General features: G+C 44.5%; 1 protein-coding gene across 1 annotated transcript in view; it reads right to left on the bottom strand.

Moving 5' to 3' along the window:
- PRKG2 (protein kinase cGMP-dependent 2) overlaps positions 1-21,325 on the bottom strand; it is a 72,007-nt gene that overhangs the window by 1,581 nt on the left and 49,101 nt on the right. The window contains exons 8-18 of the mRNA XM_081876808.1: positions 19,236-19,330; positions 17,408-17,476; positions 14,084-14,182; positions 11,370-11,520; positions 9,220-9,356; positions 8,858-8,947; positions 7,199-7,340; positions 4,967-5,130; positions 3,632-3,754; positions 709-771; positions 417-483 (exon numbers count right to left, since the gene is read on the bottom strand). Of these exons, the coding sequence (XP_081732934.1) occupies positions 417-483; positions 709-771; positions 3,632-3,754; positions 4,967-5,130; positions 7,199-7,340; positions 8,858-8,947; positions 9,220-9,356; positions 11,370-11,520; positions 14,084-14,182; positions 17,408-17,476; positions 19,236-19,330 (1,200 nt within the window). The remainder of the gene's footprint in view (positions 1-416; positions 484-708; positions 772-3,631; positions 3,755-4,966; positions 5,131-7,198; positions 7,341-8,857; positions 8,948-9,219; positions 9,357-11,369; positions 11,521-14,083; positions 14,183-17,407; positions 17,477-19,235; positions 19,331-21,325) is intronic.

The raw sequence follows: 21,325 nt of genomic DNA, 5'->3' as shown, positions 1-21,325 counted from the left end.
CAGCCCTGTATAGGGAAGTTTTTAATGTTTGATTATGTTTCTTTATATGCTAGGAGCTGCCCAGAGTGGCTGGGGCAACCCTGTCAGATGTGTGGGGTACAAATAATAAAATTATTACCATCATCACCATCACCTAGTCCAACCCCACTGGCATTTAAGGCACATAGGCTTTGAACGACTTCCTAGCCACATTCCCAAAGCATGCTGGGATAACATCATGTCAGGCAATGGCACTCATTACAACTATCCACTGATCCTGCCCAAATGAAATCAAACACCATTGACGCAGAAGAGAGGTTCTGTGAGACCAGAGTTTGAATCCCCGCTTGGCCCTTCTGACGCAAACAAGACTTCACCCTTGTGCAAATGGTCAAATGACAAGCGTTTAATGCCACATAGTATGACGTTCTCAGTACCTCTCTTTTTAAAGGAGACGTTAACTTCCTTGCCTTGAGTCCTTCCCAGTTAAAACCGTTCAGCCACCTAGGAAGGAAGTTTCAGAACAAGAAGATCAGTGAAACAGGCTTCAGTGGTTATAAGACAAGAGGTGCATCTGTCTTGGAAGGAAACAACATCACACCTTCATCCTCCCTTTGTGGCCACAAAAGGACTTCCATGTTTCTCCTCTGCTCTACAGCATCAGAGACAAAAGCAGGAGAGAAAGAAGCGACCTTGGTTTGCAAGGAACCCCGCCATTCCTTTCCTTACCTATGCCTCTTAATATCATGGATACCATTCTTCAGATTTCCTAACCTCTCAGTTGGATTTTGCCTACAAAACAAAACAAAACAAAAGCAAAGTCAACGCTCCATAATTTGGAAGCTTCGTAATTTAATAATACTATCACCTTCTGTGTTCTAATGCAATTCAACAGGTTGGATCCTATCTATATATATATTAAAAGAGCCTGAATCAGCCTTCCCCAACTTGGTGCCCTTCAGTTGCCTGTTAGCAAACAGATTTGATACTTCCAAGGGCTTTCCCCAGAAAACCTCCATTTGCACCAGTTGTATATTTAAAATCAAGACAGAGAAACTTTCAGCATGACCTTATAAATAATATGCTCTTGGTCCGCAGGAAGTGGGGCTGATTTCTAGTAATGTTCATTTTGTTGGTATTTGCAAGTGGGTGGGGGAGTGGGAGAGTGTGTGTGCTCCAGCCGCCAGAATACATGGCTTGAAATATCCTCAGCAACTTGAGAGAGAGAAGTGTTATGAAAAAAATCAATGATGTGTCATCATAAATGTATGGGAATCAGTGCATTTACACGTACCACATGTCCACAAAATGTCAAAACCTACAGGTGGTGAAAAATGGCCTTTACAGCATGGCTCAGTTAAATAGTGGCAAAGTTTCCAGATGTGCTTATTTGGTCCTGTTTTCTCAACGAACGTGCCAATTTCTTGATGAAAGATCACCTTTACCAGTAAAACCTGAGCTGAAACGGTACAGAGAGCAACAAAGCGGCCATGTTTATTCCTAGCCAGCCTTGAGACTCCCCTAGTCACATAGCAGGAAATTCTTCCCTGAGCCTCCCTTCTGTGAAACAGGTTTAACAAATGTTGATAACTATCCAATCAGACTTGTCAAAAGAGCAGATTCCTATGCATGAACGAAACAGGTCTGTGACAATGGATTATGGAGTCATGGCATTCACAGTTATTGGTATGAGCTTTCGTGTGCATGCACAATTCTTCAGTTGGTGTCTAAGGTGCTACTGGAAGGATTTTTTATTTATTTTGTTCTCAAATTTCTGTTGTAGACCGCCTCTTTCTGTGATGCTTGTATGATGCTTGTGGGTGGTCTTTGGCTAACGCACCCTTTCTCAACCTGTGGGTCCCCAAATGATGGGGACCCAAAGGTTGAGAACTGCTGGGCTAAGGGGTTGGGCAATTCCTACAGTCTTTAAAAATTGTCACACACCTTTGTTCTGGGCTCCCTTGTCTCCTTGCATGGAGAGACTCTACTTGCAAACAGTTCAATAGAGATCAGCAGCTTGCCTTGTTTTCTTTGTTGCCTCTGAAATATACTCTGAGTCGAGAGTGGATTTCATGCCCTTTATTCAGCTCATAGTGGTGAGGAGGAATGGAAGTTCCCCCGGAATGTCTGCTTTATATACATTATTTACACAATGGGCCCCACGTGATTGGCTAATTCCGGGATTCTCCTGTAGGCCAATCAGGTTGCGGATTCACTTCCACCTGGAGCTGGATTGGGTGGCTCCTGTGGACCAATCAGACTGCTGCATTCTGGATCCTATTGTTCTAGGACCAATCAGGCGGCTGCATTCTGAATCCTATTGTTCTAGGACCAATCAGGCTGCTGCATTCTGAATCCTATTGTTCTAGGACCAATCAGACTGCTGTATTTTGGATCCTATTAAACTCAGTACATAACAGCCTCACTGTTTCATCTCTGACCATGATGCAAGGGATATCTTTTCTCTTGATAGGGGAGGGGGCCGAGGCTGTAAAAACCAAACCCCATTTTCCCCCCACAACAGAAGAAATGATAAAAGCCAAAGGCGACGACTCATCCTTACTGCAAAGGGTGCAGCACCAATGCTCTGATCATTGCTACTTTGCACACTCAAGGTATAGCAGAGTAGAAGCTTCTTGTACGCCGTGTGCCATATTAAAACCGCTGCCGGCTTGTAGTTAATTATAAGACAGGAGGCTAAGAGCATGAACAGATTGGGGGTTCATTCAGGACACTGAGGTGCTGAGTCAATGAATCCAGTCTGCTTAAAGTGGGGCAAACAGAAGACCTGGAAGAGAGGTCCTGGATCAGGGTCCATGTGCCCTTCTGCAGCAACCTTGATCTTCCAGTTTGCCTGGTCTTCTGTCTCTTTCTCTGGTGACAGATGCCTGTCTCCAGGTGGTCTCCCATCGAGGCACAGCCAAGATCTGGGCTGGCTCAGCTTCAGCAAGGCCGTTGAATCACCTGCCTTTTTTTTTTTTTACTTCCATGTGCAATGGGCTTGCAAGAATGGGATGTGTCCATCCCAAAGTCCCAAGAAGCAGGCCTCTGAAAACAAGGTAAAGGCCTCAGAACCTCAGCCTTCAAGGGGCGAATTGGCAGCAACTTCCAGTTCACGTCTTTGGTTTTATGTTGGTTGCCTAGCAACTTGCGAGGAAGATTTTAATGTGAGCAGGGAAGCCAAAATGCAGCTGATTAACACAGAAACAAGTGCAGCCTAATCTGAAGAGAAGAGTCGGGGAGACAGCAGGCCCCAGTGAGGCTTTGGGTCTGGGCAAAAGTTGCTTGAGCATAAATAGGCAGCCTGGCTATAGACTTTGATTGTACGTATCTACCTTTACTCAGAATGCCCAAAGTGGACAGAGCAATCAAATAGCAATACTTGCACGGAACTGCACTGTAAAATAAATAATAAAGTATCTCACACCCGGTAAACATTACGCAAACAATGCATTTAAAAAAAAACAAAAACCAAACACCCTCAGTTTAATAGTTAACACCCAAACATCTCAGCAGGATCTTTTTTGCTTCAAAAGAGAGAAAAGATAGGTTTTGGCTTAAGTTTAACAAGCTTTGATTTTGGGCGCCTGGCAGAATGTAACACGGCTAAAGTATTCTTTTCACACCTTCGCGACCAAATTGCCCTCCTCACCTGCAGAGCCGCCGAATCAAATCTTCAGGCCGCTTTGTGATTATCCTGGGAAAATCCAGCCTTTCGACGCCTTTCAGAATCAAATTGTAGGTCATCATTTGATCGACCCCAGAAAATGGAGGACTAGAGTAAATGTCATGATTTTTAGAAATGCATTGGGCGGGGGGGGGGGGGAGAGAGAAGGAAAAGAAAAAAAGAAAAATGCTTGAGTAAAAAGGAGTTAGTAATGACAAAAGAGAAATTCTATTTTAGATACAGGTAAAATTCGCAGAAAGCTGTTTTATAGCAAGTCTCACTAATTGTCCTAGCAGCCCAGTATTGTCTATTCTGACTGGTAGCAGCAATCCAAGGTCTCTTCCACCGGGTTGGACTAGATGACCCCTGTGGTCCCTTCCAACTCTCTACAATTCTATAAATCTCTGACCTGCTACCTGGTGCTTTTAAATGAAGATACTGGGGATTGAACCTGGTGACTCTTGTTTGCAAAGCAGATGCTCTACCACTGAGCTATATTATTTCCCGATTAATGCCCATGCAAATATGAATGAAGAAAGAAAGAAAGAAAGAAAGAAAGAAAGAAAGAAAGGAAGGAAGGAAGGAAGGAAGGAAGGAAGGAAGGAAGGAAGGAAGGAAGGAGGGAGGGAAGGAAGGAAGGAAGGAAGGAAGGAAGGAAGGAAGGAAGGAAGGAGAAGGGAGAAAGCTAGACCCCCTAACAGTTTGGCTACACTGAACCTTAAACAGAGATCATTCTGAAATATGAATGTATTATTACGGATTTGTGGGGGTCCTGCCTTCCCCTAGGTTCCTGGGTGCTGAGAATCAAGGTGAGCAGATAGGTGTTGGATTTAGAAGTGTAAAAATTCAGGCTAAGCTTCTGTTCCAGACCAGGGCATTGCCTGAGGGGGGAAGTTATTAAGAAGTGCAAAGAGAGATCCTTGAGTCTGGGCAAACAGAGGTTGCCAGGGTTACGGTGGACAATGGCTGAGACAGAAGGGATTGGGCGAGGGGGTTTGTTGGAAGAAGATGGAGGAAGTAGGAGAGCACCACGTGGAGATGAAGGAGAAGAAGCCATCAACGCCAGGCGGAGGCTGATTCAGCTGCTTGTGGATCTGAGCTTGCTGCTCTTCAGAGCCGTGGCGGAGCTAGCGGATTTGGCACCTGGAGCGGGGGGGGGGGCGTGGTGTGGCACATCCTCGAACCCAGCTATAAAGTGTGGGCTCTACAATATGGACTCTCTCCATAATATAATAACCAAGCAAAACAACAGCAAATAACCTATTTGTGTAAAGAGTTCATCGAAGCAGTGATTCCTGAGGTAACTGACTTGGCACTTACTTTCCTGTCAGCAGCTCATACACTAGGATACCAAGAGACCAGAAGTCCACGCTGAAATCGTGTCCTTTATTCAGGATGACTTCAGGGGCAACGTACTCAGGAGTCCCGCAGAACGTCCAGGTCTTTTGCCCAGCTCCAATCTTCTTAGCGAACCCAAAATCAACCTCATGGGGAGAAGAGCAAATACTATCATCAGACAGTGAGGCATTTAGCTTTGGCTGTTCTCATTTGCAGCATCTAGCCCATGCTGGCTTTGCGTAACCCAGGGCATTTACAAGTGGGCTTTGGAAGGCCAAGGGAAGTGGGCTGCCATTTACAGTGGTACCTTGGTTCTCAAACTTAATCCGTTCCGGAAGTCCGTTCCAAAACCAAAGCATTTCTAAAAACAAGGCGTACTTTCCCACAGAAAGTAATGCAAAATGGATTAATCCGTTCCAGACTTTAAAAAGCAACCCCTAAAACAGCAATTGAACATGGATTTTACTATCTAACGAAACCATTGATCCATAAAATGAAAACAATAAACAATGTACTGCAGTCACACAATCAATCAATCAGTAGCTGTACTGGGTTCCACACAGGCACAAAAACAAAAGAGCCGCAAAAACAGAAACGCAAAATAAATAGCAAAAACAGACAGACCTCAGCATAACACTCAAAATGGAAGTGTGGCACTAAAAATGGAAGCATAACACTCAAAACGGAGCACATTCGGCTTCCCAAAAATGTTTGCAACACTTACTTCTGGGTTTGCAGTGTTTGGGTTCCAAGTTGTTTGAGTACCAAGGCATTTGAGAACCAAGGTACCACTGTACTTAAAATGTACAGGATGGCAAAAAGGTTGCTTTTCTCTTCCATCTGTTCTGCTCCCTCTGCCAGCTTGGTGCCTACAGTGACTTCCAGAAAAGTCCTTTACTTCCCCAGCGCATAGTTAAATTATGGAACTCGTTGTGACGTTAACATATGAGAGTGCTGGAGGTGAAATAGTTAAACAGGTTGCCCAGTCAGGGTGGAGTCAGAGGGACTATAAAACCAGCTCTGGGAGGGGCGAAGGGCAGAGTTCATTGGGAGTTGGGTGGTTGGTTGGAGTGGGAGTGAATTGGGATAGAGTGTGGGTAGGTTGAGTTAGTGTAGCAAAATAGGCTGAGTCAGAAACAGTTAGGAGCTAGGAAGACGAGTAAATATCTGAGAGGTGGTTTAGTGAGTGAGAGCAGGTAGCGGAAGTTATAGGTCTGGATAGGCACCCCATGAATGTAATTGACCGATACCGTTTATGAAACCACACGCTTGTTAAACTGCAATAAATACACAGAAATTTATGTTCTAATTTAACCCTGACTGGACTCAGTATTGTACCAGGTAGGGCCTGGCTGGTGGCAGCGAGAAATAAAGTGGTGGCACAGGGATCAATAGACGGTGAAACGTCCGGGGACGGACCCTGTGTGATCGCCACACGTGTTCCCACAGGAGGCAGTGACACTGGTCCTGCTAGCTAGGAATGATGGGAGTTGTAGTCCAGACTGGAGACCCCAGTTTGGGAAACCCTGGTCTACCCAAACCAGTAGCAGCTCTCCATGGTGTCTACAAGTCTTTCCCAGCCCAACTTGTAGACACCAGGGGTTGAATCTTGACCTTAGCATATATACTGAGCTATGGCCCTTCCATTATCCTATTTTCACCTTAGCATTTTGAGGGGGTACTTTGGTTCTGCTGCACACAGGTATGTCAAGAACCTATGAAGAGTCTGTTTTAAAATATGGATGCAATTCGTCAATCGGCAACTGGGTGGTCCATGGAAGGAGGAGATTACGGGTGGCTTGCTGGTTTCCATCCTCACTCTACCTCAGTGGAGTGAAAGGTAGTTTCCTTTCTTTGTGAATGTTCCCCTTGACTTTGGCCTGGCAAACGATATTCCTCAGAGGCCCAGATCTGACCCAGGAGGCCTCCCACAATTGCTGACCTCGAGGATCATTCCTTCCGCTTAGACCAAGCACACAATTTACAGGAAGATTCTTGTGAATTAAAATTGTAACCTGGGAGGAAGGGGGTGAAATTGACACACCCAGGGGAATAATATTCCTTCCTAACCCTCGGGTTGAGTGCGACAGAGGCTTCAAGGATTAAGTGCTCTTAAAATTTCCCGTTAACGGGCATGGCACTGGATGAAAAGCAAGCTTCTCTCTGCAGGACAGTTATGGGCATTAAAGAAAAACAAACCAACCACAACCTCACCAGCTTTATATATCCTTGAGCATCCAAAATTAAATTTTCGGGCTTCAAGTCCCTGTAGATCACACTGATGTAATGCAAATATTCGACGGCTTCCGTCACACATCCAACACAGAACTTTGTAGTGGTTTCATCAAAGCTCCCTCTGAAATAAAGCAAACATTTCCCATCTTTTTCACACTGGCTGTACTTCTGTAGTTCCTCCATATCCCATGCAATCCTTGAGCTCCAGAAATCAAGATCCTCTATCTCTCTCACATTTTATTTGATACAAGGAGAGTTGGGTCTAAATAAGCAGGTCTGCTCTGTAGTATATAGCTTGAGGGCTCCTACAGATTTCATTTTCATTGCACGTTCATGATTATTTGTGCTCATGATGCTATTTAGGGGTGGTCATGCCCAAAACCGCTTCCAATACTATTTGTGTGTGCAAAAGTTTGGGGGCAGTCACACTGCTTCATTACCAGTCAAGTTTGTAACAAAGAACTTCCTGCTGAAATCATTCAACTTCTTAATACAGTGGTACCTTGGGTTAAGAACTTAATTCGTTCTGGAGGTCCGTTCTTAACCTGAAAATGTTCTTAACCTGAGGTACCACTTTAGCTAATAGGGCCTCCCGCTGCCACTGCACGATTTCTGTTCTCATTCTGAAGCAAAGTTCTTAACCCGAGGTACTATTTCTGGGTTAGCGGAGTCTGTAACCTGAAGCATATGTAACCCAAGGTACCACTGTATTAATCTTCTTCATTGGAGATTTTTAAGCCGAGGTTGAATGGTCATCGGCAAGGATTCTTTAGTTGAGATTCCTGCATTGGACTAAATGCTCCTGGAAGTCCCTTCCAACTCTGTGATTTTATGATTCTCCTACTTTGGTTACCCTCTAGCCCCTCCGGACAGCAATAATGTGCTAGCACTGGGGAAGCACTGCAGAACAAACTAAAGCAGCACAAATTCACCATTAGCGCATTAATATTGTGTCAAGAACTTGTAAAATGCACCTGCAACAAAACACAGGTCTGGAGGGGCCCTTCTTGCAGGTTTATGAAACATTTTAGTAATTGCAAAACCCCTTGTCTAGAAACCACGGGAGAAACTTCCCCACGGGTAGTGTGGTGTAGTGGTTAGAGTGTTGGACTAGGACCTGGAAGACCAGGGTTCAAATGGCCATGAACCTACCTCAGAAGGTTGTTGTGAGGACAAAATGGGGAGGAGGGAACTATGTTTGCCAACTCCTTGGAGGACAGGTTAATAATAAATAACAATAACTAACAATAACAATAACAATAACAATAACAATAACAATAATAATAATAATAAGCCACCCTTCTGTCTGGGTGGCTCCCAACAAAATACTAAAAACACAATAAAATTCCAACCATTAAAAACTTCCTTGAGATGTCTTCTAAAAGTCAAATAGTTGTCAATCTGTTTGACATCTGATGGGAAGGCATTCCACAAGGTGGGATATAAATGTAATAATAAAAAAATAAAAAAATAAAAAAATAAAAATAAAAAAGATAACTCACGTTGCCCTGTTAAGTTTCTAAAAATCTATAGTCTGTACACAGCCCCACTAGGCATGGATCTTAAGGCATGCTTCTTTCTTTCTAAATCATTTTTTTAAAAAGTTATTCTTCAGGTAGAAAACAAAAAAATTATTACCTGTCTCTCAGGATACTCCACAGCTCACCACCAAGACAGGCTTCCAAGAGCATGTAAACGTATTTGTTGTCTTTGAAAGTGCGGTACAATCTGAAGTGAATTGGAGGGAAATCAATCAGTTAATTAAAATTATTTGTAGGCTATCCTTTATGAGCAAAACTCACTCAGGACGATTTACACAATAACAAATTTGTTTATTAAAAATACAATTTCCAGGGGAAAATAATAATACAATGCCAAACCTCCCATAAAATGCAAGTATCTGAGCAAGCTGGAAAATTATTAAGCTAAACCATACCTGGGCTGTGTCATTTTCTATAACAGTGGTTAAAGCTGAATAGAAAACAGAGAAAGCAATTTACTTCACAATGAAGGGAGAGCAGGCTTCTTCTAGAATTTTCTTTTCGGAGTGAATGTGCTCCTGCTGTTTGGTATCCACTATGTGTTTCTTCTTGATACATTTCATGGCAAATGCAATGTTCTCGTTCTTCACTTTCACCTGAGTTCACATTAGAGGGAAAAAAGAAACAGTTTAAAGGGGCTACATGATCATAAGCTCCCACCCTCCCCATGTCCCTCAATTTTTTGCAGAGTAGACAGAACAGAATGATAAGTGCTGACCATAATGGAAATTATGTTGATAGGAAAGGGATTCTTGTCCATATATGTTATAACCCTACGATTAACAAGAATTTTGGAGGAAAATGCCCTTCAATATGATCGGTTTTGTCTAAGACAGTGGTGTCCAAACTTTTTTCAAAGAGGGCCAGATTTGATGAAGTGAAGGGCTGTGGGGGCCGACCTTTAGGACTGAAGTTGTTGAGCTGCCACAGGGGCTGGATTAAACCAACTGGCTCGCCAGATTACGCCCCCGAAATGGACTTTGGACATGCCTATGTGATGTTACCATATGAGAGTGCTGGAGGTGAAATAGTTAAACAGGTTACCCTATCAGAACCCGGGGGGTGGAGTCAGAAGGACTATAAAACCAGCTCTGGGAGGGGCAAAGAGAAGAGTTCGTTGGGAGTTGGGTGGTTGGTTAGAGTGGGAGTGAACTGGGATAGAGTCTGTAGGTAGGTTGAGTTGATGTAGTGAAATAAGCTGAGTCAGGAACAGTTAGGGGCTAGGAAGACAAGTCAATATCTGAGAGGTGGTTTAGTGAGTGAGAGCAGGTAGCGGAAGTTATAGGTCTGGATAGGCACCCCATGAATGTAATTGACTGATACTGTTTATGAAACCACACGCTTGTTAAACTGCAATAAATAAACAAAAGTTTATGTTTCAATTTAACCCTGTCTGGACTCAGTATTGTCCCAGGTAGGGCTTGGGTGAGGGCAGCGAGAAATAAAGTGGTGGCACAGGGATCAATAGATGGTGAAATGTCCGGGGATCTTGTGTGATTGCCACAGCCTGCTCTAAGATATTGGGGGGGGGGCTATAGGATCAAGCATCCACAGAATATGAAGCTATGGAAAACCACTAGACCTGATTAACATGTGAGAACTGCGACAAAATGTGGCAGTATGACGCCCTGCCATTCAAGATTCCAGCCAGTCAATTCCACTCCCTACTTTTCTTTTCTTTTCAAAACAGCCATTCAGCATTCTATTGGCCATTGAGCATGCTCAGTCCTCATTGGGTAGTTTGCTCTCTCCCCCGCCCCCAGTCACTTAGGATTTTATTCATAAAGGTTTTTATCATTCTAGAAACCCTATTCTCACCCTGCTGGTATCTCCCTCTCGTGCAATGGCAATCACAACCCGAACATTAGAAACAGGTGGGGGGATGGTTGATTGGTTTGGCCCAATTAACTGCAATGAGTCTTAGCCTGTTTATATATTTGGAGGAATTCGCCAGCCAACAAATTGCTGCCTGCTCCCCAGCATTGTCAGCTTGCAAGATGTGCTGATTGCTAGTGTAATGGAAGGTAGTGGTTAGGGAAAATGGGAGAGGAGCTACTGTTTCTCGCAAGTGTTCAGTGACACATGCAGGCGCGCCAGGCTCCAGCCGAAGCCCTGTGATGCAGCCATCACAACACACCTGTCATGATGCCCGCAGCGCGGCCATAGGCGAAGAGGCCTGCAGGCAGGTGGCGAGTCAGCACACGGGCAGCGAAGCTTCGGATTGGCTGGCTGCTGGCACCAATCAAAGCCCAGCTCCCTTCCTCCGTGCGGCAGGGAAAAGCCAGGAGGAAGGGAGGGAGGAGGTACCACTGCGGTGTGTGGGTGTGGGAAATGGTGCCCCCAAAAATTGCAAAAAAGATGGCACAGCCCGAATGATCACACCGATCCAAGCAGCGATTCCAGGACCGTCCAAGGGCCGGATCCAGAGGGCAATTGGGCCTGATCCGGCCTGCGGACCTTAGGTTGCCAACCCCTGCGTTAGAGAATGCACTTGAAAATATGGGAATCCTGAGGCCCTAGGAAGTGCAAGATCATCCACACTGGCACGGGTACACCAAAACATTCAGATCAGAAGCAGCAGTCAAAACATTTAAAAGGCAAATTCTTACAAGTTCCACTCTTCCGAATCCACCAACACCCAGGGTAGCGACAATTTCCAGGTTCTGAAACGGGCAGGAGGAAGGAAACTGGGTTACTTTTTCTTTCAGCTGTATCATCTCCAAAGAGACGTCGCTGGGTAGCTGCTCCAAGGAAGAAACTCTGCATTAAAAAGAAATAAAATATCCCCTTCAGTTCAATCTCACTGAGTGAGCACCCGAGAATTGCTGTGGTGGTCTGATAACGTTTTTCGAAAAATGTTTTCGACGTTCCCCCACGTTGTTCAAAGGTATCTTTCCTCAAGCACCTGGAGCAATGAGCTCACAGATGGCCCTTTTCTGACTGAGCTGGCAGAGGAAAAGACCCCCCAAATTCATTTAAATTATTTTGTTTCTGCAAGCTCAGTTTCAAGACCTTTTCGTAGCTCACTGAAGTTTTAAGAAGAAACCACCAGTGTGGATAGGAAGGAGGGCTTCTTCCTGGCTCAGAGGAAAGGCGTTGTGAGTTATTTGTCCTGGATAAGTCATCAAAGTAACGATGGCAGGTGTGTCTCAATAGGAGAAGACTTCCTAAGAACATCTTGCAGCATTTTTGGTGTCCTTGAATTAGAATGTCTTTAGCATGTCAAAGGAGAAAAGAATTCCATGTCTTCTTACAGGAAAAAAGTTAGCATAAATAATAGGAAAATAGTGTTGTTGTTTTTTAAAGGAAGATTTGATCAGGAACAGAATGCGATCTTTTTCTAATGAAGTTTTGAGAGTTCCCCTCCACATGTCAAAAATACATGCAGATGAATTCCAGCTGTCACCTGCTGTTCTGCTGAAAGTCTTTTTTTAGTGGCAGCATTTCATGAGGCATTAAATATTGATTGCAATCTCTGTTTGGGTACCTCGGGTCTGAAATGGCAATTTGTTTGATGAACAGCCACCTGCTTTTATTGCCTCTCTCAGTGGCCTTTTGTAGGTTTATTGTAATGAAGTGAGGGCCAAATAATTTCTCGTCAGAATGCCAATGGTAATTTCTCCAACTTGAACACTGATTCCAGTTCTGCATTAATGGTCTTTCGGATAATCCATTAAAACTGATCAAAATGAAAACGATACTGAGACTGCCTAATATTGCCTAATATTGCTGTGACGGGTACCTGTGTTTCCATGGTTCTGATCAGCACTAAAAGGAAAAATACAGTGCTAGTAGCAGATAAAGTCCATTTGAAGCCATCATCCTTTACAATTAATCCATCCCACTTCAGTTTTTACTTAAGGTGACATTATGTCTGCAGTGATGGTGCACATATAGTGATGCTATAAAGCAAACTGTTGTTCCCAGGCTAAGTCAGTTTGGACGAGGGCTGGAATGGCCAAAATTGCATGCAGCCCAGGTTAAGATTGCATGCAGATAGGAATTTCTGAGAAAAAATTAAACAGCTGTACTTAAGAGCTTCCTACTATCATTTACGAGAATGGCAATGTGGAAAGCATACATGCAAAGAACTGAATGCAAAACTAAAAAAAAAAAAAAAAATTAGGGGAAGGTTCTGGATTGTGGCCAATGCATTGGAATCCCCCTGCTCCATTGCGCAGTGACACTCACAGTGGTGCCATATGTTATGGTAACACAGCCAAAATACTAAATAAAACACCACAAAAAACAAAAAGCATAGATGGACTGGAAGATATCATTGCTGAGCAGCTCTGCTGGAAAACAACAAAATGCTTCTATGCTGTGATCTTATGTTGCTCTTGTTGTTGTTTAGTCGTTTAGTCATGTCCAACTATTTGTGACGCCATGGACCAGAGCATGCCAGGCACTCCTGTCTTCCACTGCCTCCTGCAGTTTGGTCAAACTCATGCTGGTAGCTTCAAGAACACTGTCCAACCATCTCGTCCTCTGTCATCCCCTTCTCCTTGTGCCCTCCATCTTTCCCAACATCAGGGTCTTTTCCAGGGAGTCTTCTCTTCTCATGAGGTGGCCACAGTATTGGAGCCTCAACTTCAGGATCTGTCCTTCCAGTGAGCACTCAGGGCTGATTTCCTTAAGAATGGATCGGTTTGATCTTCTTGCAGTCCATGGGACTCTCAAGAGTCTCCTCCAGCACCATAATTCAAAAGCATCAATTCTTCGACAATAAGCCTTCTTTATGGTCCAGCTCTCATTTCCATACATCACTACTGGGAAAACCATAACTTTATACGGACCTTTGTCGGCAAGGTGACGTCTTTGCTTTTTAAGGTGCTGTCTAGGTTTCTCATTGCTTTTCTCCCAAGAAGCAGGCGTATTTTAATTTCATGACTGCTGTCACCATCTGCAGTGATCATGGAGCCCAAGAAAGTAAAATCTCTCACTGCCTCCATTTCTTCCCCTTCTATTTGCCAGGAGGTGATGGGACCAGTGGCCATGATCTTCGGGTTTTTTTTTTGATGTTGAGCTTCAGACCATATTTTGTGCTCTCCTCTTTCACCCCAAATCTGAGATGCCGCAAGAATTTTTGAAGTCAGTTAGCTTGTGAATTTGCGGGACTTGAAAGTGGCTGGAAAAGTAAATAAATAAACAGACAAAAAACACAGCAACTTGGGTCACTCATGAGTCCAAAATCGGAGGCGCTGCAGTCTGTATTCCCTTTTAGCAGGGAATGCTGTCGTAATGTAGATATGCGCCACCAACCCTACAGAGTGTTGAAGAGGTTACTTTCCATGCAATTTCAAGGATCAGAAGCAAGACTTACTGAGCTTGTCTTTTTTCATCGTCCCGAGCCAGGGTTGCCACATAACCCGCAAGGTATGCCTGGAGTTCTTCAAAAGTCCCAACTGTTTGATTGAAGGTTCTGCAGAACAAAAGGAATGAACCAACATGGAAGATCATTGCTAGGAGCGACGAGAACACATTTTCGTCAGTTTGCCCCCCCCCCAATTAAATATACCACAGAAGTATCTTTGATTTCTACTTAGATCCCGTTAGCCAGACATATGGTAATGAATAAAAACACCCAGAGATAATTGCTGTGTTTGAACGGAACAGCTTCAATGGGCAAACACTGCATGAGGCCGCAATACACACAGGCACTGAAAAAACTGGTTGTCATATTGATGCATATGCTGTTATGGGGGATGACATTGTCTTGTTGTGCTGTATATGTGATAAAGGGGAGCCACATCGGGGTGAAGGCATCCTTCTTTGCTTGTCCCTGTGCTAGTTTAAGTTTGTTGGTTAAATATTCTAGTAAGGCAGTTTCCCATACGTTTTGGTACCAGAGGTCTATGTTCACTCCTGATAGGACCTTCCAGAGTCTAGTTGTAATATGTTAGGAACTGGGCAGAGGAGAAATGGTGGAGTCCGCCTCCCCATCTGGACCCTTCCAGGGAGGAGGAGGAGGAAGGCAGTATAGATTTACAACAGGGGTTTGAGGGAGGTCACAGCTCAGAGGCAGATGAAGGGGAAAGTTGGGAAATTGTGGGCGAGTCAGAACAGCTGGCTGACATGTTGTCACTAGAAAGCATTCCAGACCCACCATCTCCCAGAACCCGGCAGGCCTTAAAAGTAGGAGAGCAAAGAGCTCAAAGACAGAGGACACTTAGCGGCATCCATAGAGGAGGTGATGATGATGATGAACAAGGAAGTGGGAGAGACAGGAGGGTGGAGATTCATTTGGGACAACACCATTATCCAAGAGGCTTGGTTCTAGAGCCTCTCTCTGTAAAGTTTGAAATAAAAAAGGACCGTAAGAAACTTTCCCTTGCCTTTATACTTCCCTGGGCAACCCAGCTCACAGTATCCTGACATGATGTTTCTAGCTGCTGCGAGTAAGTGACCTATGAGCTCCTTGTCATGTGTATGTGTGTTGTTGATTTGGGAGATATTTAATAGGGCTAGTTCTGGAGTTACATCTATTACAAAACCCTACACAAACACGCTGTGGTAGAATGAAATAACATTAGCCCTCCACATCTCTCTCTCCCCACTTTCTTTCCCCCACAACCGCATGGTGTCTATGACAGTACTGTCTCATAGCAAATGTAATCAAACCGTGAAAAAGACTCCATTAATTGAAAATGGAGACGCTGTTTTCCTTGTTTATGTGCTTGTTTTTGTAACACAAGAAAATATTTAATAAAAACCAATTATAACGAAACAAAAAACCTGATTGCACCTGCTCGAATGCAATTATAGGAAATTAACACTATGTGACAGTCCTTCACAACTTCTGACCCACCAAGCTGAACTCACATCACCACACTATGTAGCGTGGCCCGCAGGGAACTTCATTAACCTATATTTGCTGACTGCGAAAACAAGAGCGGTTTGACAAGAAACAGGCAGAGAAAGGTGTGTCAGAAAGAGAGAGAGAAAGAAAAAGGATGGTACAGAGAGAGAGAGACAGACAGACAGACAGACAGACAGACAGACATGGAGAGGTACGAGGATGGAATGGGGATGTTTCCAAACTGTCACTATTTTCAGATGGGACTGGCAAACTCAGGGTGTGCGATTAAAGTTGATTTGAAGAAGTGAGCAGTTTGTGGATAAGCAGTCTTTTAGGAAACCTCATCTCCCATGAATGATTTAGCACACTGGCAAACTCAGGTTGTGGAATTAAAGTCTATTTTGTGCTCTTGTGCAACAAACCTGAACATTTTGTGATAAGGACAGGGGTGGGGAAATGCATTGGAAAAAGTGAGATAACATTTGGTTGAGTCAACATCATATAACTCATCCCGCAAACGAATGAGAATGAATGTTCAGTAAATAGCTGACATCCTCAAATATGCCCACACTTTGTGCAAACAAACCAGGATGGATGTTTGGTAAACAGGGCGTCTGGGACAGGCAGGAGAGAGAAGGCGGTGGCAGAGAGAGAAAAGGGACTTAGTGGAAGTTACTTATTTCGGATATGATCCAGGAATCAACTTTTGTTGGACTCTTAATTTTCACTGATTTTGAAAGGTATGAAGTATGTGTTTAAATCTCTCCTACAAAGAACAACAGGACTTTCTGCGCCTTTAGTAGGGATGTCGGGGAATTGCAACAAAACCAGAAATGGAAGTGAAAATTCTTGCAGTCTGTGTGTTTGCCTGTGCTCAGGAATGGAAATCAGTCGAGTACGTGCAGTTTGTAATTGTTCACATCGTTGTTGCTGTTTTCTCAAACAATAAGTAGTTACTTAGTTTTTTTAAAAAAATCGTTTTGCTGTTTCATTTACGTTGAAGTAAAAAGTTACCTAAGCTACATCACTTTACATCAAATAGCAGATAAATAACAAAATATTTAGTGGAAACCAAACTGCAGCGGAATGGAAGCAGCACTAATTGTGCCCTGAGAAGAGAAGACTGAGAGGTGACATGATAGCCATCTTCAAGATGGAGCAAGCTTGTTTTCTGTTGCTCCAGAGCAGGGGTCAGTGAACTTTTTCAGCAGGGGGTCGGTCCACTGTCCCTCAGACCTTGTGGGGGGCTGGACTATATTTTGGAAAGGGAAAAAAATGATGCAAGAGCACCAGGAGCCCTGGGTGGCTGCTTACCTGTGTCTTGTGAGCAGCAGGGGCTGGCAGCGGGATGATGAGCGGTGCGTGAAAGGGCTCCGGAGAGGGGCTGCTTAAAATGGTGGCCATTTGAGCGCTGCTGCTGCTGGCACTAACAAAGTCCAGTCCCCTTCCTCCTCTAGGCAGGGCAGGGAGAAGTCAGGAGGAGGGAGGGAGGGAGGAGGAGGCGGCACCGTGTGAGGGAGAGGGAGGGAGAGGGAGGGAGAGGGAGGGAGAGGGAGGGAGAGGGAGAGGGAGGGAGAGGGAGGGAGAGGGAGGGAGAGGGAAAGAATGTGCGCATGCTGGCAATCCACACAGCGATTCCTAGACTGTCCACAGGCCGGATCCAGAAGGCAATTGGGCCTGATCCGGCCGCAGGCCTCAGTTTGCCTACCCATGCTCCAGAGGGTAGGACATGAAGCTATAGATTCATATGACAAGAAAGGAAGATTCTGACTAAACATTAGGAAGAACTTTCTAATGCCAAGAGCTGTTTGACTGTGGGGAGCACAAAGTCACAAAGATGCCACTTACTCTCGGTCTATGACAAGGCACTCCACGTCGTTTTCGTCGGCAATTATATTAGCAGACCTGACGTCATCACTGTAAACGGAAATAAATCAAGGCATCACACTGACTAAATTGTTCTGTCCAATACAGAGATATTAAAAAGTGGCGTATTAGATGTCAGCTTGTGTACAATTGGCAGAAGTGGTGCATGAGGAGGACAGAACAGCAGGACAGATCTCCCAGAGGTGCTGAGCTCGCTAGGAAAGGCTTGAGGTGCAGTGGTGGCAAGGTTAGGGGAACCCTGGGCTGGCAGCGGCAGCCTGCAGGAGACCAAAGACACCAACCCAAGATTTTGCAACCTCACAGATCCCTTGCTCCACCCCTGTCAGGGCCGTCTTACCCATAGGTGCTAGGGGTGCGGGGCACCTGGGCGCCGGGCTCTCAGAGGCACTAGGCCAAGAGTCCGGGGCCCGAGAGTTGAGTCCAGGGAAGAACCCACCCGCCGGTCGGAGCGCCGCGGTGGGCTCTTCTGCTGTGGGCGGCTCTGCGCTGCAAGTTTGGGGGCAACTGAGCCAGTGAGACGCTGTGGTGGCCGGCCGACTCCGCCCTCCTGTGCACCTGGGACTGGGCAACCTGGGTGGCCTGGATCTTTGCACCCCAGCGCCGCATATGCTTAAGAAGAAGAAGAGTTTGGATTTGATATCCCGCCTTTCACTCCTCTTCAGGAGTCTCAAAGCGGCTAACATTCTCCTTTCCCTTCCTCCCCCACAACAAACACTCTGAGAGGTGAGTGGGGCTGAGAGACTTCAGAGAAGTGTGACTGGCCCAAGGTCACCCGGCAGCTGCATGTGGAGGAGCAGGGAAGCGAACCCAGTTCCCCAGATTACGAGACTACCGCTCTTAACCACTACACCACACTGACCCCTGTCCCATTGAACACAGCACCAGTGGGGGGGGGGGATTCCACTGCTCATCTGCCCCCCACCCTCCCGTCATGGATCATAGTGGAAGCTGAAACATCATTTATTTGATAACAGTTTATATACCGCTTCATTGTAGAAAAAAGACCCTCAAATCACAGCAGAACACTTAAATACAACTGAAACTGAAGAGACTCAGGCTGCAAGTTGTGGGAGGATAAATCAGTGGGGGAAATGGGCAGCACAAATATTCATTATTTTTATTTTTATTTTTTTAATTTTTTTTCATTAATTTTCCATTTAAACATATATAATCACATCATTATTATCCACTTTACATGTTTGGCTCTTTAGAGCCTGTCAACTTCGTTCCCTCCCGCCTCTTGGCTTTCAAAAATAACCTTTATATCAGAGCATTTTATATATTTTCCAGTTCTAATATAACTCATTACAAAATACCTCACAGTTTAAATAAATATAGAAAGGTAAAAAGTTTCTCATTACAAGTCTTCAGATATCTCTACTAGTGTTGTCAATTGCTTACAACGATCTTTCAAATATTGTATAAATTTACTCCAATGTTTTCCATTTTTTAAGGGAAATTCCCTTATTCTGAATAGGATTCCTCACAAGAAAAGGGAAAAGTTGACAGCTATGTTTTGGAATACTTGATCATGCTGGTTTCAGATTTTTCCCATCAGCTTCGCCAGTTCTGCAAATTCCATCATTTTCATCTGCCACTCTTATTTCGTTGGCACTTTAAATATTCATTTTTTTTAGGGCAAAATGGTTAGTCAATTTCCCCCTTAGGATTTTGCCTAAGACTCATATTCCGAAGTCCTGCTCCTGAACTCCTCAGCCATCCCGCATAATAAACATTTTTAGAAGCAAATGTGAATGCTAGCGATTTAAAAATGTAATTTTCAACTCACCTGATGAGGGCCTTTTCCCCAAAGTAATCTCCTTTCTGCAGCGTTTTAATGAGCTGAGACTGTGTCTGACCTTCTGCAGTTTGGGTAACCTTAACCTAGGATTTGGAGGGCTACATGTTACACAATCACTTGTCATACGCAAATACAATGATACCAAGGCCACGTTCACACCATACATTTAAAGCACCACGGTAGCACTTTAAACAGTCGTGGCTTCCCCCAAAGAATCCTGGGAGTTGTAGTTTGTTCAGGATGCAGAGAGTTGTTAGAAGACCTGTATTCTCACAGAGCTACAATTCCCAGAACTCCTTGTGAAGCAGGATTGAGAGTTAAACCACTTTGGGAACTGAAGTTCTGTGAGGGAAACAGCGCTCTCTTCACAACTCTCAGCATCCTTAACAAACTAAAGCTCCCAGATTTTGGGAGGGAAGCGAAGTGCTGCTATTGTGCTTTAAATATGTGGCATGAATGTGGCCACAGTTGTTTCATCACCCATACAATTTATCATCCTAGTTTATCAACAAGAACCACCATTCTTGAACTGAGCTATTGTTTAGAGTTCTTTGTCGGGTTGGGGTTGTTGCTGTTATTGCGATTAATTTTTGGTATCTGTAATTTAGATCTTATTATGATTTATGTGGAAACTGTGGTTGTGCATTTCCTGATGTTTTATTTATTGTTTATGACTACTGTTGTTACGTCGTAATTATGTATTGCAACTATATATTGCAAAACATCTAATAATTAGACTACTGCATTCTGAATCCTATTGTTCTAGGACCAATCAGACTGCTGCATTCTGAATCCTATTGTTCTAGGACCAGTCAGACTGCTGCATTCTGAATCCTATTCTTCTAGGACCAATCAGACTGTTGCCTTTTGGGTCCTATTCGCCATCCGTCTGCTATCACCCATGCTGACTGAGGCTGATAAGAGTTCATCAGCACCTGAAACGACACAGGTTCCCTAGTCCCCCCTTTTAAACAAACAACAGCATTTGATTGTAGATTGGAACCCACTGAACACAACACGATGAAATATCTTGCAGGAAGCCAGCATTCCCAGATTTCCCAGCTCCCAGATTCAATAAGCAAATCGCCTGAGATGTGCCCAACACAGACTGATTCCTGCCAGCACATATTTGCTTGCTTTCTCTGAGCGAACTGCAGACGTGTTTATCCCTGGCGCTTGCCAACTGGTAATGCAGCCATCTGTGTCTATTCCGGCATGTCGGCTGAGCTGCTCGTTCCCCGATAATTAACACATAAATGTTTTTTTGATTAAGTCCCTTCACCCTCTGCATAAAAAAAGGAAATATTTTGTTCTGTTTTTCAAATGAAGCTTTTGAAGGCTTTGGCTGGGCTCCACAGTTATCTTAAAAGATAAAGGGACCCCTGACCATTAGGTCCAGTCGTGGCCGACTCTGGGGTTGCGGCGCTCATCTCGCTTTATTGGCCGAGGGAGCCAGCGTACAGCTTCCGGGTCATGTGGCCAGCATGACTAAGCCGCTTCTGGCGAACCAGAGCAGCGCACAGAAATGCCGTTTACCTTCCCGCTGGAGCGATACCTATTTATCTACTTGCACTTTGACATGCTTTCGAACTGCTAGGTTGGCAGGAGCAGGGACCGAACAACAGGAGCTCACCCCGTCACGGGGATTCAAACCGCCGACCTTCTGATCAGCAAGCCCTAGGCTCTGTGGTTTAACCCACAGTTATCTTGGGCATACGTAAAACCTTGGGCACATACAGCTATATTTTCACTTTGCCATCCAGCGCTTGTTGTTGTTATTATTGATTACCGACCCTACACCCCAAGGTCCCAGGGTGGATTACAACATTAAAACATAATATTAAAAACAGTTTAAAATAACTTGCAACTCCCCAAATAAAGTGGGTCCTAAAATATAATCCTCAAGTGTCCAAAAACAAGGTAAAGAGGTGCATCTTCATCATTAGCTGGAAGCTGTACAATGAAGGTGCCAGACACACCTCTGTGAGGAAGGAACTCCACAGCTTAGGGGCCACCACCAGGAAGACCCTTTCCTGGGCAAACCCCCAAGTCTCTGGGGGGGGGGTGGAGCAACTTCC

The sequence above is a fragment of the Podarcis erhardii genome (assembly GCF_964252035.2).
Source record: "Podarcis erhardii genome assembly, chromosome: 9".
NCBI classification, from domain to species: Eukaryota; Metazoa; Chordata; class Lepidosauria; order Squamata; family Lacertidae; genus Podarcis; species Podarcis erhardii.
This window is presented reverse-complemented; position numbering and strand designations above follow the sequence as displayed.